A 19,687-nucleotide genomic window follows, 5' to 3' on the forward strand; every position below is an offset into this window, starting at 1 on the left:
ATTACTTCGAGCTGTTCAATGGCACAGTAGCCTAAGGTGCCACGGAAAGGCATTCACGACAATCCTGGACAAGAGGATAAATCTGCTGAATCGGGTCCTGATTGCCGAATAGAGGGCCATGACGCTTGTGTAACAAGAAAATGCGTCAATGCGTCAATGCGTGAATGGGTGAATGCGTGAATCTCCAAATGCCTCCTCACTAGCAGGAGAGGCGCGGGTCTGTTGGAGTTGGAGAAATCGGCTGAAGTTCGGCGAGACGGACATATCTCGGGTTGAAGTACGTCAATCAAATTGGAGCAGGATACATCAGCATATTTATTATTTCTGAAAAGTATTCAGTCAATTAGCTAGCATCTCTGACATTATTGGCGTAAAGATATGTTCCCCTCATTATGTCAGCCTTACCCCGCTGCGGGGAGATAAGCATTAGTGGAGTCTTCTAGATATGGGATAATAGGGATATGGTCTGATGTAACCAGTCCTAATACTAAGTAAAGTACTCATTAATTAGCTCGGACTGCTATTCCGAGCTAATATTATACCCATACAAGTCAGCTACAGCCTATCGTTTCAGTAGTATTCTGCAGGTTGTCTTGACAGTCAAATATAGCTTCCCCGCACCGATCTAATCACTAACACCGCATTATTTCTTCATGCCTACATGTTAGTAGATATTGGATGAGAATTGACTTTGTAATATAATACTTAGGTAACTAGGTAGCACTCTGCCTGTTAGGAGATAGTAAAATATCGAGTAAAACCACAAAGTACCCCTCATGCGGAGATACGCGGAAGCTCCTGGGTCCGGCCTGATCCCCATTCCGTCTACTACTCTAAGTATGAGGGGCACAGCATACTTGTCCAACGCCTTGTTTGTGTATGGAGAAGAGGGGCTCATCGGCTATCTCCAGAACTATATAATACTGTGCGTCAAGTCCGGATATTACTATTTTCTACCATCAACTTCACATTTCAAGAACAAAAAGGTATTACACCATTTCCTCTCTATTCAAGGGTCCAAAAGTCCAGGTCCTAGAATTAGCCCTGCATATTCCCCACTTTCAACGTTCTTCCCCCCACTGGGTGGCATGAGGGCATTCTCCAATATTGGATCTAACTTGCACGGATTCTGGATCTATATAAAACATGCTGACTCTCTCCTGCAGTTCTTCCACACTCTCAGATCTCTTACATTAAAAGTCATTTCAAAATGGTATTTATTCGCTCTCTTTCCCGTCAATTGAGACGACCTGCTACTCAATACTTCGCCAATGCTTTCGCGCGGGCTCCTTTCAATGCACGTACGCTAACCGCAACTGCCAATCTTCAGGGCAAGGTTCTTCTAGTTCTCTACGACGTAAGTACTTATTGATTCTGTTCATTGAGAAAGGCAAATCGACTAACCCTCATAACTAGGGTGGTGAGCACTCCAAGCAGCAGCCCCGTCTGCTGGGTACCACTGAGAATGAGCTCGGTATTCGCAAGTGGCTCGAAGACCAGGGTCACACCCTGGTGACCACCTCTGACAAGGATGGTGAAAGTTCCACCTTTGATAAGGAGCTGGTTGACGCCGAGGTCATCATCACTACTCCTTTCCACCCCGGTTACCTGACCGCCGAGCGTCTTGCTAGGGCCAAGAAGCTCAAGCTTGCTGTCACTGCCGGTATCGGTTCTGACCACGTCGACCTGAATGTTGCCAACAAGACCAACGGCGGTATCACCGTCGCAGAGGTCACTGGTAGTAACGTCGTCTCTGTTGCTGAGCACGTCATCATGACCATCCTTTTGTTGGTTCGCAACTTTGTCCCCGCCCATGACCAGATCCGCAACGGTGACTGGAACGTTGCTGCTGTCGCCAAGAACGAGTTCGACCTCGAGGGTAAGGTTGTCGGTACCGTTGCTGTCGGCCGTATCGGTGAGCGTGTTCTGCGCCGCCTGAAGCCCTTCGACTGCAAGGAGCTGCTCTACTACGACTACCAGCCCCTGAGCCCCGAGGTTGAGCAGGAGATTGGCTGCCGTCGCGTTGACAAACTCGAGGACATGCTCGCTCAGTGCGACGTTGTCACTATCAACTGCCCCCTGCACGAGAGCACTCGCGGTCTGTTCAACAAGGAGCTCATCTCCAAGATGAAGCCCGGTGCTTGGCTCGTCAACACTGCTCGTGGTGCTATCGTTGTCAAGGAAGATGTTGCCGAGGCTCTCAAGTCTGGTCACCTCCGTGGATACGGTGGTGACGTCTGGTTCCCCCAACCTGCTCCCAAGGACCACCCTCTCCGCTATGCCGAGCACCCCTGGGGTGGCGGTAACGCCATGGTTCCTCACATATCTGGTACCTCCATCGACGCCCAGATCCGCTACGCTGAGGGTACCAAGAACATTCTGGACAGCTACTTCTCTGGCCGTGAGGACTACCGTCCTCAGGACCTGATCGTCCACAAGGGTGACTACATTACCAAGGCATACGGCCAGCGCAAGTAGGCTTGCTTGAAGTTTGGGTTGTTTCATGGGACATGTTGAATGTCTCCCCAGCGTTTGGTCTCCTTATTTCTCCTTGTCTATATTTATCGACCTTACCTTCAGGTAGGGAGCCATGTTGAAAACTAGCATATACGATACCAATGAAATGATAACTTTATACTTTCAATCTCTCTCTAGCGCATTCCCTAGACAGAACGGTAGCATTCTGAGCATTCTGAACATTTCTGAAGTGGGGCTAATCCGTCGATCTTATATATAGTACAACCGGTGAAACTTGCAATCCTTCAGTATGCGTATTGAGAAATTGTTTTCTATTTTTCCGCATCTCATGTCGACTGAGTTGGTCGACCAAAGAACCGTAGACAGCCAAGGAAAGTTCATACGATGTTGGCTGACATGTAGAAAGAATGTGCTAAAACCCTAATGTTTAAAATGAAGTTCCGCTGATATCAAAAACGCCATCCATGGCAAGAGTGATTAATTTAGGTCATTTGACTTCAAGTGTTCCGCTCTTGTGTATGTTCACTTTCTTCATCACTATCGTCCATGAACCCTTCTGCCAATTCTCGACTCATGCGACTTTCTGACTCGTCAATTGTACTGCGGCGTCGCTCAAGGGCTGCTCTCCGAGTTGGATCCATGTTCATTCCCATCAGAATCTCTCCTTCCTCCTCATCAATGCTGATATTGTCGTGATCCGACATGTTAGCCCCGCGCCGCCATGACCTTGGTAGAAAGAACCGCATCAAGGTATCAGCTATACGATCGCGGAGCGAGGTGGTATGTGCTGAGATGGTATGTAGAGGAAGGTATTGAGAGTAGCGTTGATGATAGTGTCGGAAGAAAGGGATGATGACAAATGAGATGAGAAGATAGACTGTCAATGCAATTATAGCTGGGACTAGGATAGTCTAAAAGATCAAATTAGCACCTTATTAGCACAGAACATAGACTCTATGATACAGTCTGGAGAGTGAAGGTGTAAGCACCTTCGCAAAGCTAAGGGATGATCCCATTTTGAAAGTGATGTTTCAGGGGTGATGGGAGCACAGAATGACAGGTAGTTGAGCGGGACCTGACAAGATTGATAGCCAGTAGCGGATTCGGGATCTGTTTACCCCGTTAAACGGTTGTATCAGGACCACTCGAGGTAGATTACAGTCAAAGATTGGAGTCATATACACATAATGGGCGTAGAAAAAGTTCAGCCTGGGGAAGTTTTTCAAGTACTATCCAAGTGGATTTTCAACATGTCAAAGAGTACTGACATATCACATGACCCTCACGTGGTTCACGCGGAGAAACTCCCCGACCGAACAAGCAAGACCCCCTAATCAGGCACTAGGAAGCCCGTGCTTTGATCGACCCTGGCGTCAGGACTCGCTGGGACTTGCATACTGCAACTATTTTTGGCTCTTTTTTTTAACGTCTTGTTTGTTGGTGAGCAACTTGACTTCGTGTCCCTCTAGCCCAAATCTCCTCTTGAACGCGAACCTCCCGAACCAAAAACAACCCGATATACCCAAGAACACAGGATCACTTTGGACGTGAATGTCAGCACTTTCGTTCGCTCGATCCTTTAGTGATCAACCCCGCCACAATACCAAATCCATTCAACTTCACCTTTTATCTTTGAGGAGTGTATCACGCCCTTAATGCTGTGTACTCCCACGTCTTAGCACCAAGATGTCACCTATCGCAAATGCCGACAAGTCCAGGCAAACTTCCGCTGGGAAGTCCTTTTTTGGGAGAAAACTTTATAAAGAAAAGCCAGCTGATGACCGTTATGATGGGTATGGAGGTTCTTACGACACTCTGGCACCACCTGGTAGCGCTACTGGTTCTCGCTCGTCCCGTTATTCGAAACGGTCTTCAGTTCAATCCATTGATATGACCCATGATCTTGACCCGAGTTCCCTTGCTCCTACAGCTGGTGTTATCACATCTATTCCTTTCGAAAGTCTTCCATCTGATACACGAACACCGATACCTATCGATAGCATGTCTCGGCCTGACTCCTCTTATCGCTATGAACCATCACCCAACCATATCAGCAAATCAGGCAGTGACTATCACCAATATCCTACCTGGACTTCAACATCTGCCCCAAATGGGTACCATCCTTCCGGTCCTAGGCCCCCACCCCATGTCTCCAATGTAACCATGACCAGTAGCGCTTCGGGAGACCGTGGTAATAGATACCAACAATGGAGCCGTCCTGGGAGTTCAGCAGCAAATCCTGGCATGGGCTATTATTCCTCAATTGATTCTTCATCAAATTCGCGCACATCACTCGACCAGGCCAGTTTATACTCATCGCATTCGTCTCACACGCGCGGCTCGAACCAATTCTCCGATACCACCCCTCGAGCTCTCACAAGCTCACATTCAGAGCGGAGCAATCTTCACCCCAGCAATAGCAATGGACGATTGGCTAATGCACAGGCTGCCTGGCAAGCTGCGCAGCCCGTTCCCGCAGCCGTACCTCGCCTGAATGATTACCTCACCCGCCCTAGAGATGACCGTGTTGTCGACCAGCTATTCCTAGACCTAATGCACAAGCGAGGATGGCAGAATCTTCCTGATCAGGCCAAGCGACAAATGATTTCATATCCTGCCTCTAAAAAGTGGACTTTGGTCCACCAGGATCGATTGACTGAGTTGCAAGGTGAGCAAAAGAGACGGCAAAACGCTCGCCAAACACATGGTCATGATGGACTATCTGGTTTGATGGAACGCGCCGATGAAGAAGGGAGTCCAGAGTGGTATGTCAAGAAGGTGATGGACGACTCGATCACCTCTCAGCAGCTGTCCAGTCTGAGTGTCAGTTTGCGAACACAGCCCATCGGGTAAGTACTATCAATGGAATAAATGCTTTCTTGACCGAATGCTTAACTATATTACAGCTGGGTAAAAGCCTTTATCGAAGCACAGGGTCAAATCGCCCTGACAAATGTCCTTCTCAAGATCAACCGGAGAAAGGCTTCTGGGCCCGTTCCTGCTCCCCCTAATGGTGACAAAGACCTCGAACGCGAGCATGATATTGCCAAATGCTTGAAAGGTCTCATGAATAATAAATATGGTGCGGACGATGCTCTTGAGCACCAGGGAGTGCTCATCGCATTGGTTAGCTGCTTGTCATCCCCGCGTCTGAATACCCGGCGACTTGTCAGCGAGGTTCTCACTTTCCTTTGCCACTGGGGAGAAGGACAAGGCCATCAGAAGGTTCTCCAGGCCATGGATAAAGTCAAGCATGATCACAACGAAACAGGCCGATTCGATGCCTGGATGCGCATCGTCGAGGTCACAATCGATGGTCGTGGTAAGATGGGCAGCTTGGTCGGTGCCAGTGAAGAGTACCGCAGTGGGGGCATCGGCATGGAGAATTCTCTGATGGAATATGCTGTCTCGACAATGATCTTAATTAACATGTTGGTGGACGGTGCGGAGAACGACTTGCAGTTGAGATGCCATATTCGAGCCCAGTTCATCTCATGTGGAATCAAACGGCTTTTAACTAAGATGGAGGGATTCCAGTACGAGGTGATTGACAAACAGATCGAGCGCTTCCGTGACAACGAGGCCATTGATTATGAAGATCTGCTCCAGAAAGAGGGCGGCAGCATGAAGGACAGTGTCGAAGGCGAGGTCAAGGACATGAGCGATCCTCTACAAATCGCGGATGCAATTGCGACCAAGATCAATGGAACTCGAGCTCATGACTACTTCCTATCAGCTATGCAGCATATGCTACTGATCCGAGAGAATTCCGGTGAAGAAGGTCTACGAATGTTCCAGCTGGTGGATGCCATGATGAGCTATGTGGCCATGGATCGAAGGCTTCCTGACCTCGACCTGCGACAGGGACTAAATTTTACTGTACAAAGCCTTCTCGATCGGCTTCATACTGATGCTGAGGCGCGGCGTGTGTATGATGAATCCTTAGAAGCGCGCCAGATTGCTGAGGCTGCCATTGCTGAGCGTGATGAAATGAAAGCTCAAGTAGAACTCGGTGCTGAGGGTCTAGTCAAGAAGCTTCAGAAACAAATTGATGAACAAGCCGGGATAATTGAGCTCCAAGGGCGACAAACCGAGACCCTGAAGGCTGAGGTCGCAGAAGTCCAGCAACTACGTGCTCAAGAACTGCAACGCAACGAATTGGAGACTCGAGAACTTTATCTGATGCTCCGAGATGCCCAGGATATTGCAGCATCAAATGCACGCAAGAATGCCAACTCCACGGATCCAGCGGATATAACACAAATGCCTGGTATCATGGATAGGGAGCGGCTTATGGAACGTCTCGAGCGTCAATTAGAGAGAACAAAAACCCAATTCAAGCTTGAAGGCAAGGTCTGGGGACATCATGGACCATCCGATCGCTTGCGGGAGCTACGTGAGAAGATGGATGGGGAGTTTGATTCTAACATGGAGTTTGCCGAGCAAACCCGTCTCAATCTCGATCCAAATTCCCTAAAATCTGTCCATCGCAAGCGAAGCTACGTGCCTGGGTCCGAACTGGCTCCGGGTGTGCCGTCTCCTGTGGAAGAGGATGACGAGGCAGTATATGAAAAGCCTCGCTTAGTTGAATATCACCGTCCACGCATGAACCCTGCTCAGGCAACTGGATTGCTTGGCGAGCTAGCTTCCAAGGTGCCTAAGTATGATGAAGACCCTGAATCTCCCGGCTCTAAGGAAGGGGCTCTAGAGACTCCTTCAGAAGATATCGCTGAAGATTCTGTTCCTACTGAAGTGACAAAGTCCGAAGCCGATGAGGAGGCAGACAAAAAGGCAATGCCTCCTCCCCCCCACCACCCCCTGGGCCCCCAGGAGTAAAGGCTGGGATTCCACCCCCTCCTCCACCCCCGCCCCCGCCAGGAGCCAGTGGGATACTCCCTCCTCCACCCCCCTCCAGGGGGTGCCAAGGCCATTCCCGGTCTCCCTCCTCCACCTCCCCCTCCCGGAGGCAAAGCTGGTGGTCTTCCTCCACCTCCCCCTCCCGGAGGCAAAGCTGGTGGTCTTCCTCCACCTCCCCCTCCCGGAGGCAAAGCTGGTGGTCTTCCCCCACCGCCGCCTCCTCCGGGAGTTACTGGAGGATTTGGTGCCCCTCCACCACCACCACCACCCCCGCTCCCCGGAGCCGGTGGCTTTGGACTTCCCCCTCCACCGCCTCCCAGCGTTCCCTTGGGTGCTGGCTGGAGACCTTCATACTTGGTTGGTGATTCTGTTTCCGCCACAACCCACATGCCATCTATTAGACCGAAGAAGAAGCTCAAGGCTCTGCATTGGGACAAGGTTGATACTCCTCAAGTGACAGTTTGGGCTGCCCACGCACCAACTGCCGAAGAAAAAGAAGAGAAATATACCGATCTAGCCAAGAGAGGTGTCTTGGATGAGGTTGAGCGTTTGTTCATGGCCAAGGAAACTAAGATCTTTGGAACCAGTACCGCAGCAAAACAGCGAAAGGACAAAAAACAGATCATTTCCAATGACTTGTCAAAGAACTTCCAGATTGCTCTTTCCAAGTTCTCTCAATTTCCCCCTGATGATGTGGTCCGCCAGATCATTCACTGTGATCTCGAAATTCTCGATAATATGGTTGTAATGGATTTCTTGCAGCGAGAAGAAATTTGTACCATTCCTGAGAATGTCTCTAAGCTCATGGCGCCGTATAGTCGAGACTGGACTGTTCCCGGTGCTGCCAGTTCTGAACGCGAGCAGGACCCCAATGAACTCACTCGCGAGGATCAGATCTATCTCGCTACTGCTTATGAGCTGAATCACTACTGGAAAGCGAGAATGCGTGCCCTTGCATTGACTAGAACGTTTGAACCCGAGTATGAAGATATTTCAATGAAGCTGCAGGATGTTGTCGCCGTCAGCGAGTCCTTGCGTGATTCTGTGGCTCTGATGAATGTTCTCGGACTGATTTTGGATATTGGTAACTTCATGAACGATGCCAATAAACAGGCTCAGGGTTTCAAGCTGAGTTCCCTTGCACGTTTGGGTATGGTGAAAGATGACAAGAATGAGACCACATTCGCCGATTTGGTCGAGCGCATTGTGCGCAACCAATACCCGGAGTGGGAGGGTTTTAGTGATGAAATCAGTGGTGTTGTGAATCTGCAGAAAATTAACGTGGACCAACTATGCACCGATGCCAAGAAGTACATCAGCAACGTTAAGAACGTGCAATCCAGCTTGGATGCAGGTAACCTGAGCGATCCCAAAAAGTTCCACCCTCAAGATCGCGTTAGCCAAGTTGTTCAGCGAAGTATGAAGGATGCCCGGCGGAAAGCCGAGCAGCTGCAACTTTATTTGGATGAGATGGTCAAGACCTATGATGATATCATGATTTTCTATGGCGAAGACAATACCGATGAGAATGCCCGTCGAGAATTCTTTGCAAAATTGGCTGCGTTCTTGATTGAGTGGAAGGTCAGTTTAATCCCCCTGATTCTACTCGTATGTCAAACCCTATTCACTAACATTCTGGTCCACAGAAATCAAGAGAGAAGAACATCGGAATCGAGGAATCGAGAAAACGCACTGAACAATCTTTGGCACGCAAACGTGTCAATATCAATCTAGCAAATAGTGCAACTGGCATTTCCGAGACGCCAACTTCACCTGCTGCAAGTGGTGCTATGGACTCACTGCTTGAGAAGTTGCGAGCCGCCGCACCTCAAGCTAGGGATCAACGAGATCGTCGCCGTCGTGCCCGTCTTAAGGAACGACACCAGGTGCGTGTCGCCTCTGGTCAGAAACCTCCTGATCCGGATGAAGAAGGCGATGCCGCAAAACAACCGGCTGATGGTGAGACAAACGCTGATCAAGATGGTCTTCTGAGTCCTCCGTTTACTGAGGGCGGAGAAGAGGATACTAAGGAGGCCCAGGTTTCCGAAGGTGAGGACGTAGCAGACCGCGCCGCCAGCTTGCTCATGGGCCTGAGGAGTAACTCTGATGCGAATGGCGAACGTCAGAGACGCCGAAGAGAAAGTGCTGATGAAGAGCGTCGAAATCGACGGATGAGAAGGCGCAATGGTGCAACCAGCGGAAGCAAAGACGGTACAGATGGGGGTCTCTCAGCAGTTCCAGAACCTACTTCTCCTTCGCAACATGATCCGCTCGGTACTGAAGACCGAGCACTTCCCAGCCCTCCACCCGACGAGTCACAGTCATCAGCGCCTCCTTCTATCATTGTTTCAGAAGAGTATGATGCGCCATCAGAAGAACCACTAGCTGATGGGTCCTTAACCAGTCATCCGATCGAATCATCGGATTAATGCCACCCCTAATCTCGTTTAATGTTTGATAGATTCCCTGATGTTGTCTCAGACTATTCCCTCTATAACCAGTCCTCGACCCCCTCACCTTGCTTCGACCTCCACACAAACACCCACACACTCGAATGTATAATACCCTCTTAGTTACGCTCTTTCTCTTTTCACTTTTGTTTTTTAACATGTGATGAGTTTAGCATGGTGCCATGATACCATTGTTTCCTTTCCACCATATTTTCAATGTTCCAATTTTTTGTTGCTTTCTTTGCTGGTTGCAACGAGGTCACTTCGCATACACAATCGACTTTGATTCTTTGTGCGATCTCTCTCATTGTACATATTTCTCATGAATTTTTCTCTCTCTCTTCATCTGCACCTGTTGTCTATCATAGTTGTGAATCGTGATGGGTAGCTCTCCCATGGAATTGCATTTCGAGCTTTGGTGTTCTAACCACCTTATACCTTAAGTCCTCTTATAATCTATTGCTTTCGAAGCACTGATCTAGTTGCAATGCAATCTATTTCTTCGAAGTCAAACACTCTAGATATAGGTGTAGTTATCTCCCCAATAGTAGGAGAGTAGATGTTCACTGCTCCTTGATATCATACTTGATTTTATAGATAGACCCACGTGACCTTATCAATCTCCGCAAATTAGCATGTTCTACTCCAAACATTTACAGCTTAGCTGTATTTCAACAAGCCCAATCTGCGCATGCAAGCGTCTCGTTCTCGATTAATAAGGTGGGCCATCCCCGCGCCACCATCTAATCAAATCCGGGTACTCCCCTACCGACGTCATGTCTCTATACTCCAAGTACCGGTCCTGAGAAGGACTCCCAAGCACATCCGGAGCTTCTGTTCGTCCATATCACGCCGGTTTATGCTAGATGCAGACTCGACTATCTATGCGCTATCCACATCCCCAGGGAGAGCGGCAATTGCTATCGTGCGCGTTTCCGGTCCAGCATGCGTCTCGGTATGGAAATCATTTTCTAAACTGCCTTGAGACCTTTTTAATAATAATTCTACCTTTACAGATATACAAAGCACTATGTCCACAAAAGCCCCTTCCAACCCCCCGTTATGCTACACTACGTACTCTCTACGACCCAGTACACCCGCCCTCAACCAATACGGTCCTAGACGCCGGTGCACTAGTCCTCTACTTCCCAGCCCCAAACACTGTGACGGGCGAAGATGTCCTCGAATTTCAAATCCACGGAGGTCCTGCAATAGTAAAAGCTGTATTAGCTGCCATTGCGCGCACAAATACAAAGATAATCGACACGGTCGTCCGTTACGCTGAACCAGGCGAGTTCACGCGCCGCGCATTTATGAACGACCGCCTTGGCCTCCCTCAGATCGAAGCGCTAGGTGACATACTCAATGCAGAGACAGAACAACAGCGTCGATTAGCTGTCCGCGGCTCTAGTGATGCTTTGTTAAAGCGGTATGAGCTCTGGCGGCAACAATTATTGTATGCGCGCGGCGAGCTCGAGGCTCTAATTGATTTCTCAGAGGACCAGCACTTTGATGAGTCAACTGAAGAGCTGGTATCTTCAGTTGCGGCGCAAGTACATGAGCTGCAGAGCCAGATTGGGTTTCATATTCAGAATGCGTCGAAGGGTGAGCTCCTTCGTAATGGGATTCGGGTTGCGCTACTTGGGGCTCCGAATGCAGGGAAGAGCTCTCTATTGAATCGTGTTGTTGGTAAGGAAACTGCGATTGTCAGTAGTGAAGAGGGAACGACGCGGGATATTGTTGATGTCGGTGTTGATCTGGGTGGGTGGTACTGTAGGTTAGGTGATATGGCTGGCATTCGTGCCGATGCTGGATCACAATCTGTTGTCATCGGTGCAGTTGAGAAGGAAGGTATACGACGAGCTAGAGCGAGGGCCTTGGAGTCTGATGTTGTCATCGTGGTGCTTTCGCTAGAGGAGACTGCACATGGAGTCCGCCTTTTAGTGGAGCCTGAAGTCCTTGATGCGGTTAGCGATTGTGTCCAGGCGGAAAAGTGTCTCGTTGTCGCTATTAATAAATGTGACAAGCTTCCCAGTGAAGACAGAGATGTGCTGCTGCCACTGAACCTGGCAGATACAGTCCGTGATGTCTTCCCTGCGGTCACAAAAGATCGAGTCTTTGCTATTTCATGCGATGAAGCAGAAAGAGGCACATTAGCACCAAGCCAGACAGATCCAGGGAATCTACAGTCATTTCTACGCGGCTTGATAGCGACCTTTGAAGAGATTGCTTCACCGCTTGGTATAGAAGGAGATGGCAATGGCCAATATGACAATTCTTATTGGGAAGATTCATTGGGAGTGACACATCGTCAAAGTTCTAATTTACAAAAATGCCTTGACCACCTGGAAGATTTTCTATCTCAGACATCCATGTCTACTTCCGCTTCTTTTTCATCTGAATTCCCCCAGGAATCTGAGATTGACATTGTGACTGCTGCCGAGCACCTGCGTTGCGCGGCCGACATACTGGCCAAGATCACTGGGAAAGGGGAGAGTGGAGATGTCGAAGATGTGCTAGGCGTGGTCTTTGAGAAGTGAGTGTCGTTTCCGAGTTGATCTATTTCGAGATGGCTGACAGTCTTCAAGGTTCTGTGTCGGCAAGTGAAACTGACCAGCTAGTCTAGCTAGTCTAGCTAGTCTGGTGGAATTGAATAGAACCGATCTAAGTTGAGATTGTTCAAGGCCTTCATCAGGTTACGGCCATGATCTGACAGAGGTTCATTTCATGGTTGTGCACCTGATTGCATGCTTGCATGTTGGTAATAGGGCAATGTTTTATGAAGCTCAGTTGGTTGATGTGGTTGCAGATGTCCCATCTGCCTGGGTAGAAGGCGTGTTGTATCCTCCACGACCCATTGTTGGATATATCTTGTTGATTGAAAGATGAAGTTGTATAGATGATGAAAAGAGGATATGGAGAAGATTGTATTATCTACACAAAGTAGATAAAGTGGTTAAAAGACAGTGGGTTTCAAAGTATATAGGAGAGTATGACTTTGGAAGTCTTTTGTCAAAGGATATTATCTTGTTGTCTTGATCCTTTGCATTTGAGGTCTCTCTTCAACATCTTTATATAATTCTTTAAATCCTTAGCTCCAAGGAACAGGTAATTTAGTGTCTGCCTTGATAATAAGCCCCCAAATGAATCATAATCACTAGTACACAAGCACCCAGAATATTCCATTCCTCCATCCACATTAGGCAATGTTCTGGACGACTGGAAATTGTTTAGAAATCCGAAACTTGAAACTTTGCATACTCTCTCCCTGCATATCTGAGTCAGGGCCTAAACAGAATTATAATCACCTGCTACACTTTAAGAGTAGAATGTGGCTTGTATTGTCCAATGGTGGACAATTTGAGCTTATTCGAACGAAAAGCCGGCACTTTCAGAGACATTCTATTGCAGGAAATTATACGCCTTACCTAAAAGATAAACGTGATTTGGGACGCCGAGTCTTATTTGTTCCTGATTTCTTCTAGGATAGTCTGTTGAACAAAATACTACCGTTGCTTTTTCGATGACAATACTAGGACGCGTCTTACATAGGTACATATTTGGTCGAATGGGGGTCATTTTCTTGCTCGTACTGGAATATGTTCCCAGCTGAATGAGAAGCGCCTTACGTATTTGGAGCTGGTCACCGTATGGTTCGTAAAATTGTTATTGACCTTTTTAAAGTTGTATGCTCTAAATTCTATATATAACCATATACGGGCTATACATGTTGTTGAGTAACTTGCAAGGTTATATTATTAATGTGGAACCACATGTAACGCGGGGCCAGAAAGACGTCTGATCTAAGAATAGGTTCATGAACTCTACTCAGCTATTCACTAGTACTTAGTATAGAAGATAGGTATTAAGCTAGTCTGGTACACTAGTACTAATCAAAAATCCACGTTTTATACCCCTGCAGTTCCATAGAGTCGGGATTCGGGAATGCTATTTTATCGAGCTTCCTAGTTAGGGCATTGCTACCGTTGTAGCCCTGGAGAGTCATCCCGACTCATCCTCGTGTCTGCTTTATGCATCCTATGCACTCCTATGTATTCTCCGCTTTTGTCAACCGCCTAATATTAAATTATTAGAGTCCTATCGGGGACCTTTCTTGGCTAAATTCCATCTCACTTCCCATGTTTCATTCTGCTATAGATAGTTCTTCAAACGTGATGCCATGTGGCCTGAACTGCTTCAGCCCTGCAGATATGAGGCTTACACATCATTCCTAAATAGGTAAGCCCTGTTACACAAGCCACCTGGTTCATTAGGCTATTTAGGTATAGCTTATATCATACGGGTCCTTTGTTTTTAAACTGACATCACTTTGTTGGAGAGGCCGTATCTATCTCCTACGCTGTACATGTACTACGTGTGGGATCCTCCATGCAGACACGAGCTACATTATCTTCTTAGCACTTCTATTTTCAGATAGGTTGGATTATAAATTAGTATTGTGCTTCTAATGGTTATATGCTTACGCCACAATCAGAATAAGACAGTAACACAGCAAATGGGACCTAACTGTCCTGGCACGCCGTTCATAGGCTCCAAGAAATGCATCAAGACGAAAGAAACCCCCCTTCTCTATACACCCGGTTTATATAAGCATGGGTATCAAATATCATGAAAATGGAAAATATAGTAGCACAGTGACGGTGGCGAGAGAAAGGGAGAAGAGACAAATTGGTTCATCGAGAACCCCATTTCCAGAACTTCCAGCCTGAAAATCCAGTCTTTCCATCGCGTTGGTAGATGCGCCAGTAGTACACTGGTATGCCTGTCATAATGAATGCTACCACGATCAACGTTTGTAAAGGATCAGAAATGACAGCACGGCTGAGGAGGAAGAGGCTGACGCAGCAGAATATAATGGGTGTAGTGATCCATGTACGATAAGGTCTCTCCAGATGTGGCTCTCGGATGCGCAGGACAATCAAACCAAGCACAGTGAGGAAGTAGAAAGTGTAGCCCGCCACACCATAAAAGGTGACTAGGGTCTTGAACTCGCCCATAGCAATATAAATGGCGGTTAAGGCTGCGTTGAAGGCCATAGCGTTGATAGGAGTGAAGCCAAGACCATCTCCAAATACCTTCGAGAAAGACCGGCTGGCCCATGAGCGGCGTCGGAGACGATTGGCAGCTGCAGAATTAGAGGAAGAGCTCGAGAAGCCAATCCGACCGAATAGCGCTGGGAGATATCCCTCCTTGCCGGCTGCATAAACAAGTCGGCTGCTAGTGAAAGTCGTTGCATTGAGAGCTCCAAAACAGCTCGCTGAGACGACCAATGCAAGAATCAAGGCCCCAACGGGGCCAAACACCTTGCCCCCAAACTGGACCGCAACAGTATTGCTCGCTTCGATAGTTTCGTGGGGCAAGACCAAGAAGTAGGAGACATTAGCCATGAGGTAGCACAGAATGACTAGTGGCATTGCTGTGTGAATCACTCGTGGCAAGTCACGATTTGGGTTCTTGAACTCGCCCGTCACATAATTGGTCTAGAATACTAGTTAGCACACGTTGGATTTAAAGAAAAGAGAAAAGAATGTTACATTGTCCCATCCATCGAATGCCCACAGTCCAGCGTACAGCGCCACTGCAAAATCGGATATTTCAGTATTGGTGCCCTCGAACCAGCCATGGGTTTTCCATTCCTCGTTGGCATGCCCCTTGGTCGAAAATCCAGTCACGGCAACGACAATTCCAATAACGGTAACTGCAAGCAATGCGACAAACTTGAAAAACATGAACAGGTCTCCGATGCGAGTTGCGATCTTCGTAGAAATGCAGTTGACCAGAGTTACGGCTAGAAGTCCTCCGAATGCAACTCCCTTATTAATCCATGGGTTGACAGAGACGACATCGGCACCCACAAACGCCCGAACAACGTATTCTCCAAAGATGATTGAAATGATGGCTGCTGAACCCGGCTTCAATACTAGAACCGCAGACCACGTGAACAGGAAGCCACTCAATTCGCCGAAGATCTTCGATAAGTAAACCTGGGCACCTCCATTGAGTGGAATGGCACCTCCCAGCTCAGCATAACTAGCTGCACCAGTCCATGCCAACAGACCAGCTACAGCCCAGACAATAAGCGCAGCGCCTGGGGATCCCGCGTTTGCATTGACCTGGCTCGGCGATGAGAAAATACCAGAGCCAATGATCAATCCCACAATCAACGAGAGCCCATTCAAGTACGTCAGAGTTTTATTCCGTTCCAACGATCCATCTCTTCCTGGTCGATCGAGCGCAGATGGAGTCCCAAGGGGAGCGTAGCCGGCCTGTGTTTGTGATAGAGGGAAAAGGTTGCCCCCGAAATCGAATGCAGAGGAGATAGAATACGATCGCATTGGTCGCTGTCGACCAGATTCTAGGTGACCATTGCTGTGAGACGCCAATGGGTCCTCGTCGTCTAGTGAGAGCTTGCGCGAGGATGAGATGCCGTCGGGAGAGGAGGAGCGCGAGGAGCCGACAGAAGCAGGTGATGACGAGGCTAGAGAAGCGAGTTCTAGAGAGTCTCTCGGACCATTACGACCATTTCTGGCTTCATGAGAGAATACGTTTGACATTATCCCTTTGTTTTCAAGGTGGGTTATTCGAATGCGGGTTTAGGAGAGTGTTGGGATGTTCGATGTCTCTCAAGAGAAGCTAGGAGGACTCTCCATTTCCTGATAGAGCCAATGAACAAATAGATTAGAACTTAAAAGGATGGATCTCTTGAATCTCTTCTTGGTTAGTTTGATCACTGTTGATGTGAAAAGAAAGAGAATCAAGGGAATCAAGATCCAAAGGGGGTTTCATTGTCGATCTCACCCAATCGGGTTTCCATCCTGCAACGCCAAATTTCCCCGCGAAACCGTTTCTCTTTCTGTGAACTCGTCGCTCTCTTTCAACCCCATGAAATCTACTGCGTCTTTATGCAGCTATAGCTGGAATGCACCAAGACAGGCTGGAACTTGGTTTCAGACTCAAACCCGTCGCTATGCTTCCACGTCCACTTCTACCTCAACCTCGGCTTCATCCGCGCCGACCGCTTCTCAGAAAAATCGCTGGCTAGGTATTGTCATAGTGACCGGGTTAGCCGCTGGAGCAGGCGCATACATTCGATCGCAAGGCCCTGGATCAGTGACATTGAACCCAGAATGCTTCACCAAATATAGTCTTGTCTCTAGGGAGCCTGTCTCGGCCACAAGCAGCCTGTTTACGTTCCGGCCACGATACGCCAGCGGCGACAACTACGAAGTCTATGAGGATGCATGGCGCACTGGAGTATGGAGTGTTATGTTCAAACAGCCCCAGCTGCAAATTGGACGGGATTATACACCTTTACCTGCGACCGCCGCCACATCATTGACCGTGGACGAGGAGAACGAAGGATATTTGCGGTTTTTCATACGAAAGGATCCATTCGGAGAGGTCTCTCGATATCTTCACGGCCTTCATGTTGGAGCAGATGTTGAAATGCGAGGACCGAAAATCGAGTGCATGATCCCGGAATCGACCCAGGAGATATTGTTCATTGCTGGTGGAACAGGCATCGCCCCGGCATTACAGGCTGTATATTCCCTCCTTAACCGCACAACCAGTGATAACCGACCGAGGATACATATCTTATGGGCCGTGCGAAGGAATGAAGATTGTTTCGGCGGCGAGAGTGACACTCCGAAAGTTCTAGAGTCACGGCGGTCCTGGACTTCGTGGCTTGGATTTTCTGGGGGCGCTCAGGAACAGAATAAGACCGTCTCACCAGACGTTCATTCCAAATCCTTGATTGTGAAGGAGCTTGAGGCGCTCAAATCGCAACATCCAGGACAGATCACAGTGGATTATTATTTGGATGAAGAGAACAGATTCATCGGAAAGAAGGATGTATCACACTTTATTGAATCATCGCGCCCCGGTGATTCACGATACAAGAAATTGATCATGGTATCTGGACCTGAGGGCTTTATCAGTTACATGGCTGGGCCGAAGCTGTGGGCACAAGGGAAAGAGCTCCAAGGCCCACTTTTAGGAATCATTGAAGAACTTGATTTACAAGATTGGGCTGTATGGAAGCTCTGAATATGGCTCATCTGTATCGTGAACTCCTTTTTTTTGTGGCATATAGCATATATCAGGGAATTATGTCGGATAGTTATAGGGCATGCTTCCGCGTCTTTTTTCACCACGACCTTGGCAATAACATCTTGAGTTTTTTTTGGAAAGGCACTGACAAAACGAATATATATTTTAAAAGAGTCAGATCTACTGCCCAGTGGCAAAGGCCTCAAGGTACTTCACCAGCTTCTGGACGTTTTCCAGGGGAACCGCATTGTAGTTGCTGGCACGCATACCGCCGACACTGCGGTGGCCCTTAAGACCCTGGAGCAATAGCTTCTCAGCACCTTGCAAGAATTCCTTCTCCTTGGCATCATCTCCGCCGTGAATACGGAAACAGATGTTCATTCGACTACGGACAGTCTTGTCGGGAACAACCTGGTACACATCTTGGTACTTGTCCAAAACTCCGTAGATGAGTTCTGCCTTTTGGTCGGCAATTTGTTCTTGTCCGCTAACCTTTTGTGCGCCGAAGGTGCTCACAAGCTCACCCATCACCTCTCCCGCAACCCAGAGATTGAAGATGGGGAGCGTGTTGTAGAGTGAATCATTCTTGGCAGTTGTGGCGTAGTCAAAGACAATTGAACCAGGAAGACCGCCAATATTCAAACGGTGGAGAAGAGAGGCAGGAGGAGTTGTGGTCTGAGGAGGAAGAAGGTCCTTGCGAACGATGGCGATGGTAATACCAGCGACACCAATGTTCTTTTGTGCGCCACCCTATGAAACATGTTAGTAAGAATGGGGAAAAAGCTATAATTCTGTGTATATCCTCCCAGGGCACATACAAAGATCACCGCATATTTGCTAACATCAACCTTACGGCTGATGAAGTTGGAGCTCATATCGGCAACAACAATCCGCTCATCTTCCTCATCTTGGCCTTGTGCTTCCAATACCTTGGGGAAGGCTTGGAACTCCACACCATCCACGGTCTCGTTGTCGCAGAAATAGACAAATGCCGAGCCCTTGCCACCCTCACGCTTAGTAGGAGTCAACGACCAGGTTTCTTCAGCAGGAATTTTGCCGAATTTCCCATCATTGGCTTTGCGAGCGTCCAGGGCGACATTGACATACTTGGAGCCGATCATTCTGGCGGCTTCCTGCGAGGCCTTGAGGGACCAAGCTCCTGTCACCAGATAATCCAGCTTCAGCTCCTCGTCAACCTCCTCCTTCAGTCTTTGGAAAACCAATTCATCGACCTGAGTCTTGTCTACACCGGGGTTGGTGGCCAGGACATCCGCCTCGGCGCGACGACGTCGTCGTTCGATCCAGACCGACACTAGGTTCTGGACGACAGCGCTGAAGCCGCCACTACCACCACCCTGCATGAACAAGATTTCATAGTTATCCGGGATGCTGAGGAGGGCAGTCAGGCTGGCCTTGGCATCACTGAGGATCTTGTTGGCGGTTGGCGAACGGTGCGAGATCTCGCCGAGTCCAAGACCGGAATTATTGAAGTTGACGAATGCCTTTGCACTAGCCTCCACTACAGAGGTAGGTAGAGGAGCTGGACCAGCTCCAAAATATGAGACTTCTTCCCGGGTCGGCATTGTTGTATGTGAGGAAAGCTTTAAGGAAGAATCAAAAGCGGGAGGCAAAGAAGATTATATGTGGACCTTACAAGTGGATCAACCATAAGAGTCATAACTACTACTTCAGATCTAAGAATTATATAAGTAAATCACCATAACTAGTAGAACATATTATACGAAAATTGATTTCCGCAAACCCGATATGATCAATATCTTAATAGCATTGGAAGCAATTAGATGTATGATAAGCCCTAGTAGCGGGGT

General features: G+C 48.3%; 7 protein-coding genes across 7 annotated transcripts; 4 read left to right on the forward strand and 3 right to left on the reverse strand.

Moving 5' to 3' along the window:
* Positions 1 to 1,210: 1,210 nt before the first annotated feature.
* Positions 1,211 to 2,478, forward strand: fdh (formate dehydrogenase (NAD+) FDH1; the record flags this gene model as incomplete). The annotated part of the gene is made up of 2 exons (XM_057205655.1): positions 1,211 to 1,357; positions 1,417 to 2,478. The coding sequence occupies 2 exons, from the start codon at positions 1,211 to 1,213 to the stop codon at positions 2,476 to 2,478; spliced, it is 1,209 nt and encodes a 402-aa protein (XP_057066262.1).
* Positions 2,479 to 2,975: 497 nt separating this feature from the next.
* Positions 2,976 to 3,494, reverse strand: N7495_002987 (uncharacterized protein; the record flags this gene model as incomplete). Its single annotated transcript, XM_057205656.1, has 2 exons — positions 2,976 to 3,389; positions 3,468 to 3,494. 2 exons carry the CDS (start codon positions 3,492 to 3,494, stop codon positions 2,976 to 2,978), a joined length of 441 nt encoding a protein of 146 aa, XP_057066263.1.
* Positions 3,495 to 4,164: 670 nt separating this feature from the next.
* Positions 4,165 to 9,764, forward strand: N7495_002988 (formin sepA; the record flags this gene model as incomplete). The annotated part of the gene is made up of 4 exons (XM_057205657.1): positions 4,165 to 5,327; positions 5,385 to 7,238; positions 7,317 to 8,916; positions 8,982 to 9,764. 4 exons carry the CDS (start codon positions 4,165 to 4,167, stop codon positions 9,762 to 9,764), a joined length of 5,400 nt encoding a protein of 1,799 aa, XP_057066264.1.
* Positions 9,765 to 10,476: 712 nt separating this feature from the next.
* N7495_002989 (tRNA modification GTPase) lies at positions 10,477 to 12,325 on the forward strand (the record flags this gene model as incomplete). Its single annotated transcript, XM_057205658.1, has 2 exons — positions 10,477 to 10,740; positions 10,802 to 12,325. The coding sequence occupies 2 exons, from the start codon at positions 10,477 to 10,479 to the stop codon at positions 12,323 to 12,325; spliced, it is 1,788 nt and encodes a 595-aa protein (XP_057066265.1).
* A 2,154-nt stretch (positions 12,326 to 14,479) lies between these two features.
* N7495_002990 (putative amino acid transporter) lies at positions 14,480 to 16,360 on the reverse strand (the record flags this gene model as incomplete). Its single annotated transcript, XM_057205659.1, has 2 exons — positions 14,480 to 15,286; positions 15,341 to 16,360. 2 exons carry the CDS (start codon positions 16,358 to 16,360, stop codon positions 14,480 to 14,482), a joined length of 1,827 nt encoding a protein of 608 aa, XP_057066266.1.
* A 328-nt stretch (positions 16,361 to 16,688) lies between these two features.
* On the forward strand, positions 16,689 to 17,855 carry N7495_002991 (cytochrome b5 reductase family protein; the record flags this gene model as incomplete). The annotated part of the gene is made up of 1 exon (XM_057205660.1): positions 16,689 to 17,855. One exon carries the CDS (start codon positions 16,689 to 16,691, stop codon positions 17,853 to 17,855), a length of 1,167 nt encoding a protein of 388 aa, XP_057066267.1.
* A 183-nt stretch (positions 17,856 to 18,038) lies between these two features.
* On the reverse strand, positions 18,039 to 19,441 carry N7495_002992 (O-phospho-L-serine:2-oxoglutarate transaminase; the record flags this gene model as incomplete). Its single annotated transcript, XM_057205661.1, has 2 exons — positions 18,039 to 18,608; positions 18,677 to 19,441. The coding sequence occupies 2 exons, from the start codon at positions 19,439 to 19,441 to the stop codon at positions 18,039 to 18,041; spliced, it is 1,335 nt and encodes a 444-aa protein (XP_057066268.1).
* Between the last annotated feature and the right edge of the window lie 246 nt (positions 19,442 to 19,687).

Source organism: Penicillium taxi, assembly GCF_028828555.1.
Source record: "Penicillium taxi strain IBT 34144 chromosome Unknown utg000002l_segment0_segment0, whole genome shotgun sequence".
NCBI lineage: Eukaryota > Fungi > Ascomycota > Eurotiomycetes > Eurotiales > Aspergillaceae > Penicillium > Penicillium taxi.